The sequence below is a fragment of the Boeremia exigua genome (assembly GCF_020726555.1).
Source record: "Boeremia exigua strain MPI-SDFR-AT-0100 chromosome Unknown C7974scaffold_1, whole genome shotgun sequence".
NCBI lineage: Eukaryota > Fungi > Ascomycota > Dothideomycetes > Pleosporales > Didymellaceae > Boeremia > Boeremia exigua.
Window position 1 is genome coordinate 3268624 of NW_025763518.1, and position 22963 is coordinate 3291586.

General features: G+C 52.9%; 8 protein-coding genes across 8 annotated transcripts; 4 read left to right on the plus strand and 4 right to left on the minus strand.

Moving 5' to 3' along the window:
* Positions 1–93: 93 nt before the first annotated feature.
* C7974DRAFT_371770 (Poly(A) polymerase-like protein) lies at positions 94–2128 on the plus strand (the record flags this gene model as incomplete). Its single annotated transcript, XM_046140038.1, has 6 exons — positions 94–242; positions 292–440; positions 494–1621; positions 1674–1788; positions 1835–1958; positions 2051–2128. The coding sequence occupies 6 exons, from the start codon at positions 94–96 to the stop codon at positions 2126–2128; spliced, it is 1743 nt and encodes a 580-aa protein (XP_046003437.1).
* A 628-nt stretch (positions 2129–2756) lies between these two features.
* C7974DRAFT_384094 (uncharacterized protein) lies at positions 2757–4111 on the minus strand. The gene has a single exon (XM_046140814.1). It carries the CDS (start codon positions 3976–3978, stop codon positions 2896–2898), a length of 1083 nt encoding a protein of 360 aa, XP_046003438.1. The 5' UTR covers positions 3979–4111; the 3' UTR covers positions 2757–2895.
* A 602-nt stretch (positions 4112–4713) lies between these two features.
* On the minus strand, positions 4714–6291 carry C7974DRAFT_384096 (uncharacterized protein). Its single transcript, XM_046140815.1, has one exon. The coding sequence runs from the start codon at positions 5936–5938 to the stop codon at positions 4874–4876; it is 1065 nt and encodes a 354-aa protein (XP_046003439.1). The 5' UTR covers positions 5939–6291; the 3' UTR covers positions 4714–4873.
* An 8-nt stretch (positions 6292–6299) lies between these two features.
* C7974DRAFT_420140 (ATP-dependent RNA helicase DRS1) lies at positions 6300–8981 on the plus strand. Its single transcript, XM_046144242.1, has 2 exons — positions 6300–8120; positions 8170–8981. The coding sequence occupies exons 1-2, from the start codon at positions 6426–6428 to the stop codon at positions 8890–8892; spliced, it is 2418 nt and encodes an 805-aa protein (XP_046003440.1). The 5' UTR covers positions 6300–6425; the 3' UTR covers positions 8893–8981.
* C7974DRAFT_349688 (CDP-alcohol phosphatidyltransferase-domain-containing protein) lies at positions 8982–10749 on the plus strand. The gene is made up of 3 exons (XM_046139442.1): positions 8982–9463; positions 9519–9895; positions 9958–10749. The coding sequence occupies exons 1-3, from the start codon at positions 9358–9360 to the stop codon at positions 10342–10344; spliced, it is 870 nt and encodes a 289-aa protein (XP_046003441.1). The 5' UTR covers positions 8982–9357; the 3' UTR covers positions 10345–10749.
* Positions 10750–11597: 848 nt separating this feature from the next.
* C7974DRAFT_26267 (uncharacterized protein) lies at positions 11598–13691 on the minus strand. The gene is made up of 5 exons (XM_046137517.1): positions 13233–13691; positions 13007–13185; positions 12850–12956; positions 12674–12799; positions 11598–12622 (listed from the first exon to the last, which is right to left on the minus strand). Exons 1-5 carry the CDS (start codon positions 13549–13551, stop codon positions 11776–11778), a joined length of 1578 nt encoding a protein of 525 aa, XP_046003442.1. The 5' UTR covers positions 13552–13691; the 3' UTR covers positions 11598–11775.
* A 2788-nt stretch (positions 13692–16479) lies between these two features.
* Positions 16480–18529, minus strand: C7974DRAFT_384101 (histidine phosphatase superfamily). Its single transcript, XM_046140816.1, has 5 exons — positions 18305–18529; positions 18209–18256; positions 18137–18152; positions 17963–18088; positions 16480–17915 (listed from the first exon to the last, which is right to left on the minus strand). The coding sequence occupies exons 1-5, from the start codon at positions 18392–18394 to the stop codon at positions 16624–16626; spliced, it is 1572 nt and encodes a 523-aa protein (XP_046003443.1). The 5' UTR covers positions 18395–18529; the 3' UTR covers positions 16480–16623.
* Positions 18530–18644: 115 nt separating this feature from the next.
* C7974DRAFT_26337 (uncharacterized protein) lies at positions 18645–21789 on the plus strand. Its single transcript, XM_046137518.1, has 2 exons — positions 18645–18747; positions 18801–21789. The coding sequence occupies exon 2, from the start codon at positions 18834–18836 to the stop codon at positions 21678–21680; it is 2847 nt and encodes a 948-aa protein (XP_046003444.1). The 5' UTR covers positions 18645–18747; positions 18801–18833; the 3' UTR covers positions 21681–21789.
* Positions 21790–22963: the final 1174 nt, after the last annotated feature.

Below are 22963 nucleotides of genomic sequence, written 5' to 3' on the forward strand. Positions count from 1 at the left end.
CTTCTGCCAGCTGCCATCTTCTTTGCGCCCAGCCCGCCGCCGCGAGTGCGCTTCGAGAACGCCCTTCCTTCGCAGCACCACCCAGTCGCCGACATGGCGGAAACACAGCCCAGACAATGGGGCGTTACGGCGCCCATCTCGACGCAGCAGCCATCGCCGGCCGACCTAAAGCTGAACGACGAGCTCGTCGAGGAGCTCAAGAGGCAGAACGTCTTTGAGAGCCCCGAAGGTTCCGACACGCGGTATGGAAAGCCTGCAATGCTCCTAGAGCAATCAGCTGATTCGGAATAGCGTGCGCGTGCTTCGGCACATGCAAGAGGTCGTCAACAAGTTCTGCCAGCATGTTGGTAAGCTGAAAGGCCTGCCGCAATCGACCATCGATACCATGAGCGGGAAGATCTTCTGCTTTGGCAGTTACGCGCTTGGCGTCCACGGACCTTGTAAGTATACATAGTACTTCTCCCATAGAAGCGAAGCTGACAGCTAGCCTCAGCCTCTGATATCGATACACTTATCGTTGCGCCGAAATCAGTCTCACTCAACGACTACTTCGATCACTTCGAAACCATCTTCAGAGGCATGTCTGACGAGAAACTCATCACCGAGATGAACCCCGTCCCTGAAGCTTTCGTCCCGCTCATCAAGATGGAATACTCAGGCGTCAGCATCGATCTTCTCTTCGTTTCACTTCCCTCCATGACGCAGATTCCGAAGGACTTGGAGGGTGTGGATAAGAACATGCTGCGTGGTCTTGATGACACAGCGATGCGCAGTGTGAACGGCACTCGTGTCACGCTAGAGCTCATGCAGTCGATACCCCAGATCAAAAGCTTCCGACATGCCTTGCGCGCGGTGAAGCTCTGGAGTAATCAAAGAGGCATATACGGAGCTGTATTTGGATTTCCAGGAGGTATTGCCTGGGCTATCATGGTTGCTCGCATCTGCCAGCTATATCCCATGGCTTGCGGTGCCACCATCCTCACCAAGTTCTTCAGGTTAATGGGCAAATGGCCGTTTCCACGACCTGTCATGCTGAAGAACATCGAGGAAGGCACACTGAATCTTCGAGTGTGGAATCCGACACAGTACCCCGGAGATCGGGCTCATTTGATGCCCATCATCACGCCTGCGTTCCCGTCCATGTGTGCTACACATACCATCATGCATTCAACGTTGGATGTCATGAGGGAAGAGTTCGAAAGGGCTGATCAGCTCATCAACAGCGGGAGCGGGGTCCTTGAGGGCAAAAAGCAATGGAAAGACTTGTTCAACAAGCATACCTTTTTCACCAAGGACCACAAGTACTACCTGAGTGTTGTTGCGGCAAGTCGCACCGAGAAAGCGCACTCTACGTTCTCTGGTCTGGTTCAATCCAAGTTTCGTCTGTTGTGCAAGAACATTGAAGATGGTCAGTGTGGCATTGACATTGCGCGACCCTGGATGAAGGGAATCAGCCGAGTCCACCGATACGAGAACGAAGAGGAGGCAGACAAGATCATCCAAGGAAACACTGATCACCAGATTCCAGCATCAGAGGTTCCTACTGTGGCGTCGGGCGAAGAACCACCATCAGGCATCATGTATACCACGACATTCTATGTCGGTCTCAAGCTGAAGCCAGGTACTTGCATCTTTGCCCCATAACATTGAGTCGCAACTGACATGAAGTGTAGATGGCACCAAGTCGCTCGACATATCTTATCCTGTGAGCGATTTTAGGAATATTGTCACAACCAACAATGGCTACGATGACAAGACCATGTCTGTTCGTGTAGTCCACACGCGCAAGTAAGAAGCCACATCTATGATCATAAATCGGTCACTAATAGCTTAGCTACCAACTTCCCGATGATCTGTTCAGTGAAGGCGAAACACGACCGCAGAAAGCCCCCAAGAAAGAGAAGAAGAGGGACGCGACCAAGGCTGCTAAGCGCCACTTTGCCGAGACAGGGCTTGACGTGCGTAGAACACGAAACACCAACTTTCCGAGACGCAATCTAGCGGCTCGGGAGTCATTTAAACTCTCATGCTGACAATTGTGCTAATATAGGACAGCCAACTTGCAGCAGCGAAGCGTCAACAGTCCGAGCATGCCACGAACGGAGCATCCCCGCCAGTGGCAGCATAAGCTTCCTTTCAGCTAAGCTCGCACATGTTCGATATCCCTCCTCCCCTATCATGCTCGCACATTGAGGATACGGGTCATCTGACAGTACCCTTTTCCAGTTACGGTTGCGCTTCATTGCACATCCCAAAATACTCAGACCAACGCCATGACGAACTCGCGATTGTAGCCGACGAACACGTGTTGTCAGTCAATGCGCGGACATGGCCGTTATTGCCGCCTCCACACAATCCAGCGTTACGCTTTACGTTGGTTGTGCAGCAAAAGCAACAAAAAAAGGTAAAAATGGCAGCAGTTTCGTGCCACCTTTACAAATACAAAAAGGTTTGTCCGTAATCATGTCGAGCTCGACGCAGTCATTCCACTTGTTCTTCGATACCGCATTACCCGATCAGTTTCCGATCTAATTTCAGTTTTGGGGGCGTTCTCTTTCAGCAACATGCATGTCCAGGCGAAAAGGAAAGAGGCGGGAAACGTGTGGTAGCATACAAATTTGACTTCAGCGGCTACTGATGAGCGGCGACTCACAGCAGGGAACGATGCGTTTTGTGATGGTTGAATTGGAATCGTGTATATAAAGTGAACAGTCACAAACAATAATCCACCACCGTTTGGAGCCTCGGGGCTCCGCAAAATCGAATGTCGCCTCCCGCACTGTGGATCATCAACACCAGTCACAGGTAACACACCCAAAATCGCATTACTCATGGTCTTAGGTCCTATACCGTGCAATGATAGATGCGCGTAGATCTCTGGTGAGTCGCAATCCCTCAAGGGATATCTTGGAACGGGTCAAGGCTTTCGGGAGAAGCCGGCAGTACCTTTGCCTGCTCCCCATCTCCTTCTAGGTAGAATGGATTCCTTCCGAGAACCAGTTCCAAGACTCCACAAAAGGCAATAACCCCAAAGAGTAGTGTCAGACAGCCTAACACGTCGGTCACAAACCATCCCCAATCACCATTGACCGCAACCCAAGCCGGAAAGGCAATAAATCCGTAGATCCCACCTACGGACATTGGTGTGAGAAAGAGCACAGCAAGCGATCTCCAACCAGTCAGAACGTTACGCAAACGGTAGGCAAGGGCAGTTGCCAGAAATACTCCGACAGAATTGGGAGCCATCCACCACCAGGGAAACATATTCAACACGATCAAGGGCTGGTTTCCATAGTAGTGATAGACACCCATAGGGAGGAGGATCTCTTCGACAACAAGATCCGACAGCATCATGAACCCTAGGAACCACCATAACGTCCTAGTGGTCGACTTTTGGTGCAAGAGCTGTAAGAGCGTTTGCATCAACGCCCCATAGCCAAACCAGATGGGGATCCAGGGCGGCATCTCACGACCCAGGATGTGGAACGAGGCGTTTTTGTCTGTCCATGGATAGTATATACACCCCAGAACATCAATGAAGGTTTCTGGGAATGCAATCATGGCTCCGCTGAGGGGTAGTACCAGAGGTAGTAATGTTCGCGTTCTTCGAGCGTCTCGGGCACCAAGAAGAACAGCGATGAGACCAGTAGCAGTCATGGCGACCATGCATATGATATTGTTGGTCCGCGAGTACGGTAAGTCGGTAGGAGGTTTGGGAAGATCGAAATGGGGATCGATGTTGAAGTCCGAGCTCCCTCTCTTGGGTTTTTTATGCAGATAAGATCCAACGAAGGCAAGAGCTACTACACATGATAGTGTAGACCATAACGCAAGCTTTCGCCATCGTAAAGGCTTGGACTGGGATGTGTCCATGTTCGGAGTGAGAGCTATGGGCGAAGCCTGAGATCGTGGAAAGAGAGGTTGGGAGAAGAGACGAAGGACGTCAACATGAAGAGAAGATATGCAATGAAGCGTCATATATACGTACCAAAGACTCTGATCGTATGATGTCTATCGATAACGGATCAGCCGATGTACTCAAAGGGTCACAGTAGATCAAAAACGAAATTGATAACCATTTCTTCAGAAGCAAGCAGACTTAGAGGTCCCGGATGCTTTCCTGGACTTCAGCCGACCTACTGATGTGCTCGGCTGCAGTCGAGGATCCGAGCCGGTCAGAGCTGCTCGGCCGAGGTTTAGCATGCACAGGCACGCCGCTAGCGGCTATCACTGACTCTAACATTAGCGGCCCCCTCTCCCTCTCTACCGTACCTAGTAAAATTTCTAGAGATAGCTTAGGTTGTAATCGGACAGAGGGTTATCTAACAAGGTGTTCATGAATAGTGCTGACGAAACAATTGACACCTAGTGAGGTGTAAGATGCCGTGATCCTTGGTAGAGACTAGTGCATTTGGGAGGAGAGCTACCTAGGTAGCATGCAATCGGGCTATATGTCGTAGTTGCCAGCAAGTCCTGAGCTTCTGTTTTCATCAACCCATGCTAATTGGAGGCATTTGATTAAGACCCCGAAGTGCAATCCAAGTGAGCGGTCTCCTCTACACGACCTGAGCAATATCATGAAGTGAGTATGGACATCGTAACTTCCTATTCACTAGGAATCCACGTGGCTTACTTGCCACTATCACCATCTCACCAAAATCGCAGGATTATCAACTTGGCATTGAGTGTTCACGAGCTGACAGAAGCAGCATTCAAATATATTTCAGGTCCTAAGCTCTCGCTATTTGCATACTTATAGTAGAGGCAAGGTTGCTCATCTATTACAAAACCATGTAATTCACCTGGGCCAAAACTAGTAATTCGGACGTTAAACTCGCTGAGATTCTGATCGACTGTAGTCCATATTGTGCACTTATAGATCTGCGTGATCCTCGTCAGGCAAAAGAAAGAAAGTCGCGTCATTGAGCTGCCATGCATCATAAGTTTCTGGCTCCGTCGATTTCTTCCCACCGTCGGCCTCACACACCATAGAAGCAGGGATCTGCCAGAATTCCTGCCCGACCACTACTGGCAAAGCTTTCGTCCTGCCCGGCACCGCACTCGCCGCCGTGCTCCAATTGAAGCTCTTCTTGCAGCCAGGACAAAACATACAAGGACAGCCGCCATCCTTCTCAATCACAAGCTGGCAATTCGGACAACGCTTACCGTCTCTAGACTGCATAAGCTGCAGCGTTTCCTTCTCCGGGTCGCTCATCTGCGCAGTGACAGCAGCAGCGCTGACTTCCGCACAAGTCTGGTCCACATGCCAGGGCACACAGCACGACGCGCAGGCGCGGAACGCACACGCATTGCACTCCACGTGCGGATACCCCGGCGCCGACAGATCCAAAAGCCCTGTGAAGTCACAACTGGGCGACACACACGTAAACAGACTCGTGTCGGTACGCCAGTGCTCAAACGTAGCTAGATTGTATTCTTCCAGCTTCTCTGCCGGAAAGTATGCCATCACCAGCTCCCACGGCCAAGGCGTCTCGCACCCGGGCTCGATGCAGCCTACACTCACGCGCCGCGCGCCGTGCGTATCCAGACGCGCAGCCATGAACGCGCCCACGCACGTCTTGCACACCGGGTCGATGCGGGGGCGCGACGGGTTCCGCGCGAGATGTGGGATGCAGGGCCGCGGCGCGTCTAATTCTAGTTCGTAAAACCTCTTTTTGGGCGCCCATCGGATAAAGTCTGCTCTGGGGAGATGCGAGATACATATCCGGCATGTGAAGTGTGAAGCAGGTGGAGGACGAGGTTTGGGGTTCTTGTTGGTCTTGCGCTTGGGATACCAGGGGTCCAGACGGGGCCGTCGTTTCGTTATCTTATGCGTTCTGCGGCTGGTGCTTGATGTGATTGTTGGTATGTGTTGTGTGGGTGCAAGGGTCTTGGTTTGAGAGCGAAGGACTCGTGTTGGTGCTGGAACCTTGGCCATGTTGGGATTTAGTGTTTGACGGTGTTCTCAAGCTTGTCAAGAGCTTGCACTGGACTTAATGTTTATGTATAATTACAATAGCTGGAGGCCGATGGTGTCATCTCAACCTGGCCATGGTGCAGCTATATATCGTTGATACCGATCAGGCTGAGCGAATGATCTTACATCTGTGCAAGTAGAAATCAGGCAGAAGCGCGTAGGCTGCAATGAGGCCCGCAACAAGGCTCCAATGCTGGACCGCACAGCCATACGCCAATGGCGCAACTAATCAAGTCCTATTGGACATGTTCGGTTATTCAGGTACTTACTGTTCATGTCGGCTGTTGATAACCGTCGATACTCTGTCGTGTAGTCTCCGCTCCGAACAGGGGTGTCAGCTCACCGCCCACGCTAACTTTTTTTCTGCCATACATTTCGAAGATTGGTTTCGGGCGTGATCTCGAAGTCTTGCGCTGTTCAGTAGCTTCACTCAAAGTCCCACCAAAGTATGGCGCCCAAAGACGACGATTTCGTTTTTACGATCGACGACGATGACGTCGTTTCCGACGATGGCGGCGCCGAAGACCTCGAGGTCGCAAAACTGGCTGGCAAAGGCCAAAAACGCAAATACACCGAGGACCCAGATCTGAACGTGCTGCCAAAGGGAGTAGGTTCCAAGAAGGCCAAGAAAGAGAAAAAGAAGGGCAAGAAAGGGAAGCAGGCGAGCCCAGAACCCGAGGAGGACGAGCCCGAGATGATCAAACCTGGGGAGGATGTCGACGGAAACGACGACATTGACTCGGACTTCGAATTTGCGGTCGGCGATATTGATACTGGTGTCGTGGAGGACTTCGATGGTTGGGGTTTGAGCGCTGAGAAGCAGGAAGCCGCCGCAAGGACTTCGACGGCTGTAGATGTCGATGAGATCATCGAGAGACGGCGCAACAAGAAGAAGAACGCTTCAAAGAGGAAGGAGGAAGAAGCAAACGAGTCTGACCCAGAAGACGAGGGTGATTTCACAGGGTTTGGAGACGACGACGAACTCTTGGCAGACGACGCCTTCGGCATGGGTGCTGGCAGCGACACCGAGTCGGAGGCGGAAGACGAGGAAGACGAGGAAGAGGATAATGAAGCCGGCTCTGCCGACGAAGATGAGGCTGGGGAGTCCGGCGATGATTCAGATGCTGAGTCTGTCGCCTCAGAAGTCGTACACCCAGAAGACGTAGCACAGTCGGAAGACGAAGACATGAGCGATAAGGAAGACGCAGAAGAAGCGAAGAAGGCCGCAGCTTTCTTCGCGCCAGAGGAGGACGTCCCGGTCAAGAAGGGCAAGAAGGGCGCGAAGGTCACAGGATCTTTCCAGTCTATGTCGTTATCTCGGCCCATCTTGCGAGGTCTCGCCGCTATAGGCTTCACGGAGCCAACACCAATTCAAGTGAAGACTATTCCCATCGCTGTCGCCGGTAGGGATCTGGTCGGAGGCGCCGAAACTGGTTCCGGTAAAACAGCTGCCTTCCTCATACCCATTCTCGAACGTCTCCTCTACAGACCGAAGAAGGTACCCACCACTCGCGTTGCCATTCTCATGCCCACTCGTGAGTTGGCTGTTCAGTGTTTCAACGTTGCGACCAAACTGGCCTCCTTTACGGATATCACATTTGCGCAGATGGTCGGTGGTTTCTCCATGCGCGACCAGGAAGCTGTCCTGAAGACCAGACCAGATGTAGTCATTGCAACACCGGGTCGTTTCATCGATCACATGACAAACTCGGCCTCTTTCCAAGTCGAGCACCTCGAGATTCTGGTTCTTGATGAGGCCGATCGTATGCTTGAAGAGGGATTCGAGAGCCAGTTGAACGAGATTCTCACAACTATTCCCAAGTCAAGGCAAACAATGCTGTTCTCCGCTACCATGACCAGCTCAGTCGACAAGCTCGTGCGCGTTGGTATGGACAAGCCTGTGCGTTTGATGGTTGATGCAAAGAAGCAGACTGTTGCTGGTCTTACTCAGGAATTCATTCGTCTGAGGTTAGGCAAGGAGGATAGGCGTCTTGCGTACCTTATGTATCTTTGCGACAAGGTCTACACTGAGCGCGTTATCATCTTCTTTAGGCAAAAGAAGGAAGCGCACAGAGTCCGCATCGTATTCGCGTTGTGCGGATTGAAGGCGAGCGAATTGCACGGTAACATGAGCCAGGAACAGGTATGGTCGAAGTCCGAGATTTCACACACAATTACTGACAATGATGCAGCGTATCCAATCCGTGGAGGCCTTCCGTTCCGGAGCGTCAACTCACCTACTCGCCACCGATGTCGCGTCTCGTGGTCTCGATATCAAGAATGTCGCAACAGTCATCAACTATGAAGCACCGCAGAGTCACGAAATCTACCTCCATCGTGTTGGTCGTACCGCTCGTGCTGGACGCAGTGGTCGCGCGTGCACACTTGCTGCTGAGCCTGATCGTAAGGTCGTGAAGCAAGCAGTCAAGACCAGCCGCGATCAAGGAGCAAAGGTCGTCAGCCGACAAGTTCCGGCTGAAGAAGCGGACAAGTGGATCAAGAAGATCAAAGACCTCGAAGATGAGATCGAGGAGGTTCTTAAGGAAGAGAAGGAGGAGCGTGTGCTGAGCATAACTGAGCGTGACCTCAAGCGCGGCGAGAACATGATCAGACATGAAGACGAGATTAACTCGAGACCAAAACGCACGTGGTTCGAGACAGAGAAGGAGAAGGCGGCAGAGAGAGAAAAGGGTGCCCAAGCGCTCAACAACGCCACAGGTGGCTCAGTCAAGAAGAAGCAGAAACTCAGTCACAAGGACAAGAAGAAGCTGGAGGCAAAGGACGACCGCATAGAAGGCAAGCAGTGGAAGAAAGGAAAGGCAGACCGAGGCTTGACTACAGCCAAGTCAAAGGAGAAGAATGCGCATATCAAAGCGAAGACACAGAAGGCAGTACATGGCAAGAGGAAGCTCTAGGCCAAGCGAGGCGGACGCTAGGTAGCGGCTTGGTAGTAGCAGGGGCAGTAGTCGTACGACGATCAATGTACAAAGTTCACATCTCATTTCATCGCTGCAAACAGAGCGCAAGGCTGTCGTCAGCTCTGGCATCAAGTGAGCAAGACACGTAATAGCAGCGGAGGTCCATGCCAAGAACGGCCCCCTTTCGAGCCTAGCCGCACAGCCGGATCTCGCGGGCGGACGAAACTGTTTCTCGAAGCCAATTTCAAGGCCACTTCTCTACGTGTATTTCACTCCTGCCTCGCACGCCACTCTCTCCCCCACTACCTGCACTCTTATCAGCGCGTCCAGCCTTCGCACCGCGACCCCGCGATCACCACCGAGGCCCCCTGTCAACAACCCTGGCGAGCTAGAGCTCCGTTATCTTATCAGCACTTTCTGCGCAGCGAAAGTGAGATTGCCAGCACGCGGCACCACACCACAATGGCCTCTTCACAGCAGCCCATGAACAGCAACGGCGCCGCTGTGCGCACAGCCGGCGAGGAAGAAGATGAGGAGAACATTTTCTTGTTCGTCCCGAACTTGATCGGTTGGTTCCTCCACAGCGTCAAACACCAGCGACAGAGCATGCTGACAGGTTCTAGGCTACGCCCGCGTCTTTCTCGCCCTTACTTCTCTCTACTATATGCCCCTCCACCCGCGCACATGTACAGCACTCTACAGTGTATCATGTCTCCTAGACGCGCTCGACGGCTACGCAGCCCGCTACTATGAACAGAGCACCAAGTTCGGCGCTGTGCTGGACATGGTCACCGATCGTTGCACCACATCCTGTTTGCTCGTGTTTCTTGCACAAGCCTTCCCTCGCTGGAGCATCATATTCCAGGGCCTTATCTCGCTCGATCTGGCCAGCCACTACATGCACATGTACGCGACGCTGAGCATGGGCGGAAGCTCGCAGAGCCACAAGGACGTGTCCGCAAGTCGGAGCTGGATCTTGAGGCAGTACTACACCAACAAAGTATGCACTTCTCACTTGTGTGCTAGTCAATTGCATTGAACTCACATGCTAACTTGACATAGTGGGTCCTCTTCACCTTCTGCGCTCTCAACGAGACCTTCTTCATCGCGCTGTATCTGCTGTCCTTCTCCTCGCCATACCTGAGCCCCACGCTTTTCGCCGACTCCTCCAATCCCTCTTCGCTCAACCCAGGAACACCCGCTGCGCCCAAGCCCAGCATGTTCTTCGCGTCGCCATTCTCTGCTGGCGCTATGGAGGCGGCGCGTGCGAACAAGATGGACTCGACTGTGCCGTGGATCTGCATGATCATCAGCGCGCCCATCATGCTGGCAAAGCAGATCATCAACGTGGTGCAGATGAAGAAGGCGGCTTCGTGGCTTGCTGAGGGCGACAGGGCGGCGAGGCGAGCCCAGGGGCTGCCCAGGAAGCTGTCGAAGAAGACTCAGTAGATGAGTCGCAACACCAGGCAATGTGTGCAAATGCACGCAAAACGTGGCTACTTTCTCTGCGACCGAGGTACTCCATCACGCTCGAATACAGCCAGCAGTGCAGCTCCACTCTCGCCGACATTCGCTCTCTGTCATTTTTCAGCAGCCAACTCTTCCAGACTCAGTCGACCTATGCCATCGAGTTTTGGTTCCATATTTCGATTCTGCGCTTTCTCGTAATTACTTTCATCACTCTCGCCATTTGCGATTCATCATGTGGGGATCCCGCCAGTTACTTCTTTCGTTATTCAAGACTAGGGACGGCAAATAGCCATGAGGACGAGTGAGGCGACATCGCTTCAGACATAGTAATACAAACATTCAAAACATAGATTGATTGTCTCCATTGCCAACAACGCTGTTCAATGTTGGTGTGCATCAAACGATGAGGATAGTCTCCAGTTCACAACGAGAAGACAGACGACACCGAACGTGATCCATGCCTGACTGACGCATAACGTTACGCACCGAACACTTGATCTATATTCAAGTACATAGCATCCCTACTGTATCGATCGCCCGATGCAACTCCCTAATCTTCTCCCCCATCGCTCAAGCAGATCCACCTCGTATCCGCGCCTCCTTTCGCCCGCCAACACAGCATCGATCGATATCCATCACCACCATTATCATGCTGCTTGAAACAGCGGCACAGCACACCGCTTCCGCGATTCCCTCCTCCTGCGCCACACCCGCCCAGTCCGCCGCAGCCTGCGATATCTGCCTGGACCCAGCAGTGTTTGCCTCACGCCAGCAACCTTTGTCTCAACCCGGCTATGCTTGCCTAGCTCCAGCCTTGTTTGCCTCGACTCAGTTCTGTTTGCAACGCGTGACACGACTCCGCAATGTTTGCCTCAGCCCTGGAACACCCGAACCACGCCAACGGGCCCGCGACGTCATGCGTTGCAGATCCAGGTGCCGGACGGCACAGCAGCAGGTCAATCTTCCGGACAGCGCTTCCTGGCTTGAGTGCGAGAGCCGGGGGTTGGTTTTGCTGAGGCGGCGTAGCGGTGAAGGACGTGCGGCACGGGTGTGAGATCGCAATCGAGATGAGTCTGTGTGTACGCAGGGACGGTAACGTGAAAGGAAAGCGAAGTGTGTCATTAGGGTATAGTTTTCCTCCCGCAAAGCTCCATCCCGCCAAAATGCGGCGCGCATATACACACTTCCCCTAAGCCGCAAATACAATGTCTCGTCTTCCGTGTCTATCCCGGGACCGTGTAGTGCTGTATTAGCCGATGACGTGTGCCAGACAGGCCATCGGGGGTATCGCGCGGTGCCCGTCGAGCGAGCATGGAGATGCCCAGAATGTGTCGTCGGCTCGTCAGCTCATCGGCTCATGTTACTGATACTCTAATTCTCGTCTCTCGTCTCTCTCGCGATATCCTGCATCTACGGTGATGACGCCTTGCTGGCCATTTCGGCGTCTACAAAACGCGGCCATGTGTTTGTGAAAACCAGATATTTGATACTCTCGTATGCTGCATCGAAGATGTCTTCGTTGAACTCGCTTGGGATAATGTTGCCGGTGCTGGCCGAGGATGACGAAGTGACGTTGGACAGAATACTGGCCGGGCGGCTCAGAGTTTCTTCCCACGGGCAAATGACGTTCTCGCGGATGATGGGCGACCTTTGTTCGTCTGGAGTATTGCTGCGAGGCATGTAAGGGTCGTATTCCATGCCAGCAAATAGGTTCTGCAGAACCTTGAAGATCTTGTATTCGATGTTGATGGGAATCTCAGCGGTGAAAGGGTTGATGAGGGTGAAGTAGATGAGAGAGGCTTCGTTGAACATTTGGCGACGTTGAGATGTCGAAACAACTTTCAGAGATGACCATTTCCTTCGCCAATTGCGAACTTCACGCAGGAAAATTGCGTTCTCGGCTGTAAACTCCTTGGTCGCAGCCCAGACAATAAGAGGCTCGATGTTCTGCTCAATGCTAAGCTCCAGGGCCTGCATTGAGGCTTTGGGTTTCAGTTCGCGGAACAACTCTTGCGCTGACTTTTGAGATGTTTGTGAAATGGTGGATGTTAACGAAGCAGTCTCCGTCGTTGTCGACATGGGCCTCTGGCGAGGACTCGACTTGAAGGCATCGGCGAGTGGTATGAGGATGAGGACCTGCTGGCACACGATAAGAGATGGGATAAACCATCCAGCTGGCGCAAAGTAGTCTCTGATCTTAGCGACCTGAGGCGCATTGGAGTATGAGAACGCAATCCACAGTGGTGTTCCAGGTAGGCTGCAGTTCACGTCAGTGTTTGATCCTGATTGCGTTCAAGACGGTACAAACCCTGCAATGATGGCAAGCCTGGTCTGCCACGCCCAGGAGTGGACATCTTGAATGCGGCGAATCTTCCAAAGAATCCAGGGCCCAACGAGTGCTGTCCAGAAAAGCTGTACGAAGATGGACGGGATCCTACATTCGAGTTAGTGATTGATCAGCCAAGAGGCGTGTTTACCACTTGCCATTCGAATCCTTTGCGGCACTCCATAAACCCAGCTGCTGTGCCAAAGAAGCCATAAGACGCATGGAACCGCCGTGAGCCAAAGTAGAGGGTGATGGTGGGGACAAACTGCGAAGATTAGCTTCCGTTTGACGAGGCGAGCGGAACCAGTAGCATACCGAGATAATCAAGCCCAAGACGGTGAGTACGTAAACTTTACACGCCGCATCGAGATTCTTCCACGCCCTAAGCAGCCCTGCAGGCGTATATGAAATCCGCTCCCGACGAGCACCCTCGAGAAAGTTGCGCGTCATCCGACGCTGACTCTCATACGCTGTGAGGACCCTAGCATTGCAAGCTGAGAGAGTTAGCGCATATGTAGAAGATAAGTTAGTTGAAACTTACCTTGAAAGAAAGCCATGCCTGATGGTAAAAAGACGGACATTACCCAGAACTCTGCTGAGCATGGATACAGTCCGTTCCACGGATACGCCAGCAAGACGAGTGTGAGGTAGACATGGAGCATCGACACCGCGGCAAAGACGATCTTGATATTCCGTATCTGTATGCAGAAAGCATCTCTTCGCCGATAGAGAAGTGTAAGTTCACATGCTAAGGCGATTGTGTACACAATGGCAACGACAACGTATGTGATCCCGAGCGCATCAGTGTTGCTTGCCTTGCCGTCGAGTGTTCGTGTCCAAATGGGCGCCATCCTGCCCATGTTGTGGTGGGCTTGTCAGTGGTGATGTGCTCAAGCCCAGGAAGGGGACAAGCTAATCAAATGTTGTCTGGTTGGCCCTCGAGGGAATGTGGATGTTTCTGACCGTCGTGGGAAAGCTGTAAGATGATCCTCGGCAGACGCAAGCCACAGTCGACGAGTAACAAGTGAAGGAAGGGTATGTCTATCAGGCTCCACCTCTTTCTTATTTGAACGAGGGTGTGGGGAAGGACGGTAGAAGGAGTGAAAGACAGCTGATTACCGAGGGTGCGGGACAGGTCAATCAGATGTCACTTAAGCGAACGGAGAGAGTACACCTGCCAGGGAGCGATTCGATGCCGGGAACTGATGAAGCAGGATGGAAACATGCACATGGACTGGGCCTCTGGAAAAGAGAGTAGGCAAGAATCAGCTCAGGCGCAACCCAAGACGAAGAGCAGCAAGGGAGGGTAAATAGCAAATCGGCAGCATCCGACCAACTGTGTCCCTCATTTTTGGGAGGGGTGAACCCTGTGCGACCTGAAGGGAGCATTCAGTACAGGGAGAAGACGCGTGAACTGCAGCGCCATGGCGGAGAGCTGTGTCACAGGCGCCGCCACTGGTACACAGACTGCAACCTTGCAATGCCCATAGCAGGCACGACTATGCTGCTTCTGTATAGGTGTCATCTGGTTGCCTCGAAACTTGACGGCCAGCATGTGGTCAATGGAAGTGTCGATGCGGCAGAGAGAAGTCGGGATGGAAGCTCGAGGATGAGCGGTTGATGTGCGTGCGCGGACCGTTTGATGATCAGCGCCTTCCCGTTCAGACAAACAGGGTTTCGATTGGCGCGTCAGAGCAACATCACCCAACACGACACACCGCGTTAGGCTGCATACCAAGCGCAGCCAGATGGGAACTCTCGCATCTTCTTTGCCGCATCGTCCGAAGGTGTCCGGCGAGGATGCAGGTACAGCTCTCAGCTCTGCTGGCGTGCTAGTCCTCCACCCGTCAGACCACCCTACGCCAGCGCGCTTCCTCAGCCAACGTCTGAACGCGGCCTGGATGCACCAACGAGCGGCACGTACAGGCACTGCCGTCGTTTCAGTTTTGTGTAGGACTGTATCTTGCCGTCCGGCAGCGACTCTCCGTTTATGCAGCCCGTGCATCTTTGACCTCCAACTTCGGATGACGGGGAACGTCGCCTTGCATCTCGCCCTGCTGTCACTTCTGAAAGGTTTCACGTCAAGTTTTCTAGAAGCTGGTTGCTTCGCCTCGTTCCTGTCGAGGAAGCGTTAACGTGGACGTCAAACCTTAACAGTGTGGATGCGACGTCCGCTTTTGGCGTGGTGTGCGGCTTCTAGACATTGACCAAGAATGCAGTACGCCTCTTCCTTTCGATACGATAAGACTCTGGTCAGGCAAGAGCAGGTGATGCGGGGAAGTAACGCGGTGAGAATGTGGCTGTATCAGACCAGCAGGAGGCTCGACGCTTGTCCGCTGTGGCAGGTTGCATCACTCTTGCTCTTCCTAGCTAGAGCCTGTAAAGTTCGACCAAATGCCCGGCAAATCGCCGTGGAGATGCTGATGCCACATTCAGGACGAATCGGCAATCATCCGGCTGAGCAACTGTCTATCATGGACCCTTTCACCGAGACATTGCACAAGCCCCACACGAATATTGACAAGAGTGGCGATACAGCTGAGAATCAGCTGTTGAGTCTGTTCTGACTGGTTTATGCCTCCTTGCCCCTGCGTCAAGCCTCATACACAACAACCGTCTTGCCGAAGTCGACCTGCCTACAATATAGGAGGCCAATAAATTCGTAATCAGCATCACCCTCAGCAAGTGTTGAGGGTAGGACACCCCACTCGTCATGTACCGAGCCGTAGTGCCGGAATATGACCGTTTGTGTGTGACTATCTTCACGAGCAGAGTAAGGTGACGCGGTGTAGCACTCTCAAAACGACGCTTCCGTCCACCCAACGCGTCATACGAACGGCATTGGCATGAAAGGCTTTCATGAGACCAAGACGTTGATCATTCGATGACTGGGCACCAGACTCAAAATCACCTGCAAACCGTGGCCATGGTATTGGGACTTATTGAGACTCAGCCGGGGCATGAATGATGAGCAGCAATACCGAATCCATCCTGACAGCTGCAACCTCTTCAGTGAAGATGACCTTATTTGATCACGGCTCTCGATGCGGAAAATTGGATGGTGCTCGGGCCTTTGTCACGTTCTGTCAGGCACTGTAACGCACACTCCACTGCTGGTGCGACGTACCAAGTGTGTCACCCGCTCACCCGCCCATACGAGGCAGCTAGGAAACTTTTCACACGTTTGGCTGACGGCAACAACATATGCCGTGGATAGTGTGTTTGTTGCTGCCTCGCTGGTGGACTGCATGTCAACCTCGCAAGGTGCGCCTGGCATTACCGCGGGGCCTCTCGCGACACATGTCACATCCGGCCGTCACCAGCAGTTGCCCTAGCCGCGCACGCGGGACTGGACTGCTGCATTGTTTCGTGATCCCGATGTGCGTTGATCGAGCAGAAGTGGCGCCGATGGCTGGCGCACGATCTGCTAAACGTGTCGAGAATCCATGCGGTCGTCCCTCCTTCCTGCATGAAACGCTTTGCGGTACGATAAGGTTGGGTGGCAGATTATGACAGCAACGGTTTTTGTAGGTCATCCTAACTGCTCAGACGAAGCTCTATTGACGGAGCGTTTGTCGACGATCTTCCTGCTCATGTTTTTCCAACAAAACTTACTAGTCTTAAGCATTTCTTCGCCATGGTAGGAGTAAACATCCGATGCTGTACAGTCCGTAATATTGGAAATAGTCGAAAAAGCAAACATGTAATTATTACGTGGCACTTGGCTCTCGAAGATCGGCGATGGCGGCTTTGCTCGTCAGGCAATATGCCATACGTTAGACATGCCACCAGATAAAGTATAATTGAAGTATTTGATCAGAACCCAGTTCACAGCGCCTTGCCATGTGCTTTTGATCAGTGACGATACAATCGATATGTCTATGTAGTCTACGAAGTAAAACATACACTGTATAGCTTTCAGGGCCAATCATCTACTCGTATCCAGCAAGCTCAACCTTCTCTGGAAACGCTGGGGCATCGAGTCTCGAGCTACATGCTACCTTCCAGTTCGGAGGCGTGATCTTATCAACCACACCCTTGAACGCCTCAAGTGTGCAGAAGGTTGTGTCGCCTTCGAGATGTTTCCCTGGAGCGTTGCAGGCCGGAACTTGCATGACCTTGTCGTTATAGCGGATGCGAACGTAAAAGCCCTGGATTTCCTCGCGCTGCGCAGAAGTCATCTCAGAAAGAGGCTTGCGTGCAATGCCATTCTGCTGAGGAGCACCGGAGGTAGTCGTGAGGTTCGTGCTACCGAAGAGGGAAGACCACCAGCTCTGCGCTTTTGGTGGGGCGTTCTGATTCAGCGTAGGTGTTGCGGGTCGAGACGGCGTGGTTTTCGCTTTAAAGAGCTCAAAGGCGATGTGACTTGTGAATGGCGGCCATTTCTCGTCATCAAATGCACCAAGAGAGGCCAGGGCTGCAGCGAGTGTAGTGTCGTGACAGCCAGAGAGAGCGAGTTTGGTATTCGTCTCTCCTCCTCGGCCACGGCCTAGTGCGCCATTACTACCGCCGATCTCAAGAAGCCCGTCGCGGCCATTCTGTTCCACACTACCGGCCATACGAGATGTAATGTCGCCTAGGAGAGCACCAATGCCGAGCATGCGGTATTCGGTCGACTCGGTGTAGCCCTTGAACCATTCCTCTACTGCAATCTTGTCAATGATGGCGCGCGCTTTGGGATCGTAGAATTCTTTGGGTAGTTTGGTCGCAGGGCCATGGGCATCTGTGGCGTTGAGTGTATCCATGACACCGGAAAGCCTTGGTCGAGAGTCCACAGCTACTTTAGCCTGGTCGGGCATATACTTTGAGAACAACTTTGATAGGTACTGCATGTCGTCGGTGTCGTTCCATCGTTCAGCGGCTCGCTGCGCGAACGCACGGCTGAGCTGGCCGAACCGTCTGCAGCTGGCATCGTTGGGGAAAAGAGTCTCGTCAGCAGGACTCCTAGTAATGATAGTGGGAGGAGGGAAGTCAGCCGTTCGTGCAGACGGTGGATAGAAACCCCAGAACGCTTGTTGGACAGATTCGAGGGCTCTTGGTATAGGCGTAGCCCGCAGATAGATCATATCGCTGTCAGCAATAAGCTTTGGCATGAAAGAAAGCTGGTCAACATAAAGATGACGAAGTCGTTGACCCAAAGCTAGGGTCGTTTGGCGACCTTTGTCGGTGAGCTCTCCTGGTTGGCAGACGGCATCGAATTCATTATTCGGTCCTGAAGCGATATCTGTCGTAGATTAGCATGATATTATATGCTGAGTGGCCTTAATGTACCTGGCCCATCATCAACTCCGAAAGTTTCGATTCGCCTGCGATACTTGAGATGATCCCACTGGGAGAAGTCCTTGGTACTCATGATGACGCTGGACAGTTGCCGTGCAGCATTACAGTACGGCCAATCTGACGCTGTTATTACACTTTGCTCAGGATCTTATTCAGTTGACATACATGGCTGTAGGCCAGTCTAATAGAGTGAACGTCAGCGTCTCGTTGTGCAGCATTGGGACAGAGTTGGCGTACATTCTGGAAACGCGGTGACACTGGAGTTCGTTCGCCATGGCGTAGAAGCTGTGGGATGGTAAGAGTAGCTCAGATCCGCTCAATCTTTTATCTCACGATTTGAACAAGTTGCAATTGCAGCTCGTTTGGGTAAAGCTTGTCGAGTTCCTCCTGCGAGTAGAACGCTCTGGGGACATGGGTTGTCATGATATCGGTAGCCGACTCTGGTCAGAGGTGGCACGCAGACAACGCAAAGAACGATGGCAGCGTACTACAAGTGCGCAGTGGTCATGCGTAGGATTTATAGTCCACTTTTTGAGCTTTTGCAATGTTGAAGACGCGTCGGAGGCAGCGAGTCGTTCTCGTCGCTCGACACACGTGATACGTCATTAGGCCCCGGCATCGTCGCCGGAGCTTTCCTTTTCGGGCTGGCGTGTGGATTTTGGAGATGCGGAAAGCTCCACGCTCATCTACACGCTTCACGTCAAGCAGTAGCGCACAGTATCAATCTGAGGCTTTGCGGTGTGTACAATCGTAATGTGTGCTTGGTAGACTGTACAGTACTGTGAGTAGCAGCCTTGATGCCAGTTCTCCCGACTAATTCGGCTGCTAGCTTTCTTTCCTTCCTCGCAGTCAATCGCTTGCTATGCTGAGCGCGAACATCTGTCGCCAGTGCAGAGCGCACCTGCAACCTCGTCGCATCGCTGCTCAGCACTCTCAATGGCAATCGAGAGCTACCTTCATATCGCTGCGCGAACAACGGCCACAACACAGCACCGAACAAACTGAAGCCCAGGCACAGCCGGAGGACGCGGGCGTCGCACCCAAGAGCGACCAGCCATCTTCTTACAGTCTTTTCGACCGTGATCAGACAGCACCCGCTAGAAATGGATCACGATCTTTAGGAAGATACTCAAAGCACTTACGCGACGGTCATGTCGATGCGCCGGGGGTTCAAGATGCAAACAGGGCCGACGGCGCTGAGGAGAAAGAAATTAACTACACTGTACGCATTCGCAGCCGTTTACGGACTGGGGGACTGAAAGGCGCCTGGGAATTATTCGAGAGGACATACACTTCGGCTGATTGCGAAGCCCTCAAGAAGCCCTCCACGACAGACATCCAACAGATTGACAGACAGTATTTCTTCCCCAATATCCTGGCCCAAGTCATAAAGGAATTCTGTGACGGACAGGGAGAGCCAACAGTCACTCCCACGGCCGCTCTCTTGAAATACGAGCAGCTCGGCATCGCACCCGCGGGCTTATGGGTCAAAGATGCGATTGAACCTCTAACACATCAAGTAATGCTCGCTGCCAACGGCGTCAGTACAACTCCGCAACGGGACTTACCGACCCTGCTCTCCGAGCTGATCTCTCTGTGGCGATTGTTCTTCCAGTGCAAAGGACCAGGCAATGATCCGTTAGAGGCTATAAGCACAGAGTGGAACCTGCCCGCCATTGATGCCATTCCTTTCGTCTTTGAGTCGAACGACTTCAGTCACCGTTTGCAAGAGTTTCATCCAAAAGCTATTGGTAGTCCAGCTCTCGGATTCTGTGCGATCTACTTGTTCAACCTGACCGACGCCATAATCGCGAGTGAGTCGCTGCGCCCTCAGGCAGCACCTTTCCTGGAACTTCTTGTCCGTGTTCTATCGGGCGCAAGGGTATCCTCGGTAAATAAACATGCAGCATTCTCAAGAGTGTTCCAAACTCTCCCTGAAGATGTGCAGGTTGAGGTTACAAGGGAGATTGACGCAGCGCCTGCGAGGGCTTTGGGCACTCTGGGACGACTCTCAGCCACCGCCAATAAGTCCGCCGCAGCAACCGTCCCTGTATCCGCCGAGGAAAGTATGGCTGATCTGGAGGTTTTCAACCTCAAGACCATTGGGAAGTTGCTAATGGTCAAGGGCTCACCTGCATCGCTTGATCGCCACTGGAGACGTATCTCAAGGGACTATACAAAAGACGGAAAGACTTCAATTCCGCCTAAAATCTACGACGCGTTCCTCTCCGGGTATCTGATCCTTCACAAAGCCCCACGCTCTGTCGAAGTATGGAATCATATGATCGCAAATGGAGTCAATCCTGAGATGCGAACTTGGGTTGCAATGCTGGACGGTTGCGCAAAAGCAAAGGATCTTGACGGCTTTAACGCCATGTGGCAGCGCATGCAGAGCGCAGGAATGGAGCCGGATGATCATGCCTGGACGACACGTGTACACGGTCTGATGTCTTTTCGTCAAATCAATCTCGGTCTTCAAACTCTCGAGGACATGGGCAGAAGGTGGCAGTCAGCAGAGATCGCCGCTCCGTCAAAATCAAAGGCCTCCAAGAAACAGCCCAGGATCAACGATTGCACAAAACCATCTGTGGCGGTGATCAACGGTGCTATCTCAGGACTTGTTCAACTGTCAACGATACATCAACGGAAGCGTGTTGATTATGTGCAGAAGATTATGAAGTGGGCAACACACTTCGGTGTCAGGCCAGACACGCGCACATTCAATATCTTGATACAGATGTATCTTAGCGCAGGAGACTCCGCCACAGCTTTCAAGATACTGAAACAGATGGAACTGAACGGGATAGAAGCGGACATGGCCACACACACTATGCTGATTACAGCAGCTTTTGAAAACGGCACACTCGGTGACTTGACTGATGCGGAACGAGCAAAACATCTTATCCGAGTGTTTGAAGAGCTTGAGGCTGGTGGTATGAAATTAGAGAAACGGATCTACTCCACAGCCATCGACCGCCTGCTGAAGCAATACGAGAGTCTCGAGGCTGTGCGCGCACTCATCGAACATATGCGAAGTCGCAAGTTGTCGCCCAGCGCACATGCCTATACGTCAATCATCACATTTTACTTCCAACAAACGCCACCAGCTATTGCAGCAGTCGACTCGTTGCTCCAACAAATCTTCGAGACTCATGACGAATCTACAGACAAAATCCTCTTCGACCGCGCCATCGAAGGATATGCCCAACATGGCGAAGTAGGCAGGATGATGAGCGTGCTCACACGCATGTCCAAAGCTGGTAATCACCCGGGCTTTCGTGCGCTTACCGCCGTTATCAAAGCCTTGGTTGCTGCCGGCGATGTCGATCGCGCGCGCCTTGTTGTGCGCGATGTGCAGCGTGGTGAGGGCGTGGCGAATGGCGGCGTTACGGGCGCCTACCAAGATCAAAAGTATTTTCTGGCAGTCGCAGAAGATCTAGGCGTCGGGTCGAACGAAGAGCGTAACAATGACAGCTTCACGATGAGGAACGACCTGACGGGAGCACAAGAGGAGCAGACGGCGATTGGGATGCAGCCAGAGCCAAAGGCTTCAGGCCAACCGATTGGGGCTCAGTGGGCACCGTCTATTGTGCAGAGAGCTTCTGAGCAGAGAGCCCCTGAGCAGAGCAGACCCGACTTAGAGCCGGCAGAGGAAGACATTCACGGTTTCCTAGACAGCGGCACTGATGCTGAGCCTAGACAATGGTAGACTGGGGGACTCGTCAGCTCGATGCAAAGGCGCATCGCATACATGCATGGCAACGCTATAGGCCTCGTGGCTCGCGGCAAGCCACACACGCATTGTACATCTGTAGCCCGTCGTCGTCGCGTCAAATCTCATGTACAACAATGTAAACTGTACCGCTCGCTCGCACAACCCTCGCACAACCCCTTGGCAATGCTTAAAGCGTTTACGCACAACAGTACATGCGAACACCGATCTCGCCGCCCCACCCTGTGTCTGACGCGTACGGCAGGAAAAGCGTCTCAACACTGCATCTGAAATTGATGCTTTACATGCTCGGGGCGCGCCGCGGCGCGCGCGCCACAGCCCGATACATCCCAACTCGCTCTAGCGCACGCCCGTTTGCGCGGCGCGCGCATGTGTTCTGGAAGCCCCGAAACACGCTCGCTGCGCGCCAGCTGGGGGATTTTCGGCACCCACGCCGTTGGGAATGGATGCCTTGTCGAGGCTGATGCGACGCAGCCAGGCAATTATTTTTTCGTGAGGCTGCGCCGCTGCTGCGCTGCGGTCCTGGCGGTGCCGCCGTTGTGGCACTCTGCACTGCACGGGGCGGAGTTGTGCTAAGCGGAAATGAAATGAAGTGACTACAGGATGTCGGCGCGGTGCCGCGGGAGTTCAGACCCTGCGGGAGGTGGTCCGCTAGCTGGGTTGATTGGAAGGCCTCCTGACGAGGAATGGAGATTTGGATTCGCTGTCTTGCGTATGCATCGTGTGCCCTTGCTCGAACGCTGTTGGTGCGACTCCCACGGGGCGCCGTGATGGATGCCGACTAGCAACGGCGGTCCAGCTGCTTGTAGACCTCATGCTAGTCCGCTTCGTTGTACGGTGGCTTGTACCTATGTGTGAGGCGGTGTTATATGCTAGGCAAGTGTCCCGGTCGTTTCTCAGGTCGAGACTCGAGTAATAAAAACCCTGTTCGGCTGAAGTTGGTATGGAGTAAGACAGGGTTCGGCGAAGGATGTGAGTTGGGTGAAGGGTACGTTGCTAGTAAAGTGGATTGGATGTGGATCGACGATGTCTAATGAGTGGACACTGAGTTGAGCGGTGGGTTGGTTGGGGGGATGAAGTATGTGATTGATCATTGTATAGGAAAGACGTGGTTAGGTAGCTTGCCTTGTAATTGCTGTATGCCAACGACTTCATTGGGTGTGAGAACTGGCCGCAGCTCAGTCCACTGTGATGCTGCTGGATACTGCGACCTATCTCATATCATTCTGCAGAATAGGTTTGGATCATCAGACCAGATT

Excerpts from the sequence above, each read along its gene's own strand:
- C7974DRAFT_384101 (XM_046140816.1), bottom strand. The coding sequence starts at position 18,394 with ATGACAACCCATGTCCCCAGAGCGTTCTACTCGCAGGAGGAACTCGAC. Across the intron at positions 18,257-18,304 it reads AATTGCAACTTGTTCAAATC|CTTCTACGCCATGGCGAACG; the intron begins GTGAGATAAAAG and ends ACCATCCCACAG. Across the intron at positions 17,916-17,962 it reads CGGAGTTGATGATGGGCCAG|ATATCGCTTCAGGACCGAAT; the intron begins GTACATTAAGGC and ends AATCTACGACAG.
- C7974DRAFT_26267 (XM_046137517.1), bottom strand. The coding sequence starts at position 13,551 with ATGGGCAGGATGGCGCCCATTTGGACACGAACACTCGACGGCAAGGCA. Across the intron at positions 13,186-13,232 it reads AGGCATGGCTTTCTTTCAAG|CTTGCAATGCTAGGGTCCTC; the intron begins GTAAGTTTCAAC and ends TAACTCTCTCAG. Across the intron at positions 12,800-12,849 it reads TGCCGCAAAGGATTCGAATG|GATCCCGTCCATCTTCGTAC; the intron begins GCAAGTGGTAAA and ends ACTCGAATGTAG.
- C7974DRAFT_384096 (XM_046140815.1), bottom strand. The coding sequence starts at position 5,938 with ATGGCCAAGGTTCCAGCACCAACACGAGTCCTTCGCTCTCAAACCAAG.
- C7974DRAFT_349688 (XM_046139442.1), top strand. The coding sequence starts at position 9,358 with ATGGCCTCTTCACAGCAGCCCATGAACAGCAACGGCGCCGCTGTGCGC. Across the intron at positions 9,464-9,518 it reads GTTCGTCCCGAACTTGATCG|GCTACGCCCGCGTCTTTCTC; the intron begins GTTGGTTCCTCC and ends GACAGGTTCTAG. Across the intron at positions 9,896-9,957 it reads GGCAGTACTACACCAACAAA|TGGGTCCTCTTCACCTTCTG; the intron begins GTATGCACTTCT and ends AACTTGACATAG.
- C7974DRAFT_384094 (XM_046140814.1), bottom strand. The coding sequence starts at position 3,978 with ATGACGCTTCATTGCATATCTTCTCTTCATGTTGACGTCCTTCGTCTC.
- C7974DRAFT_26337 (XM_046137518.1), top strand. The coding sequence starts at position 18,834 with ATGCTGAGCGCGAACATCTGTCGCCAGTGCAGAGCGCACCTGCAACCT.
- C7974DRAFT_420140 (XM_046144242.1), top strand. The coding sequence starts at position 6,426 with ATGGCGCCCAAAGACGACGATTTCGTTTTTACGATCGACGACGATGAC. Across the intron at positions 8,121-8,169 it reads GTAACATGAGCCAGGAACAG|CGTATCCAATCCGTGGAGGC; the intron begins GTATGGTCGAAG and ends ACAATGATGCAG.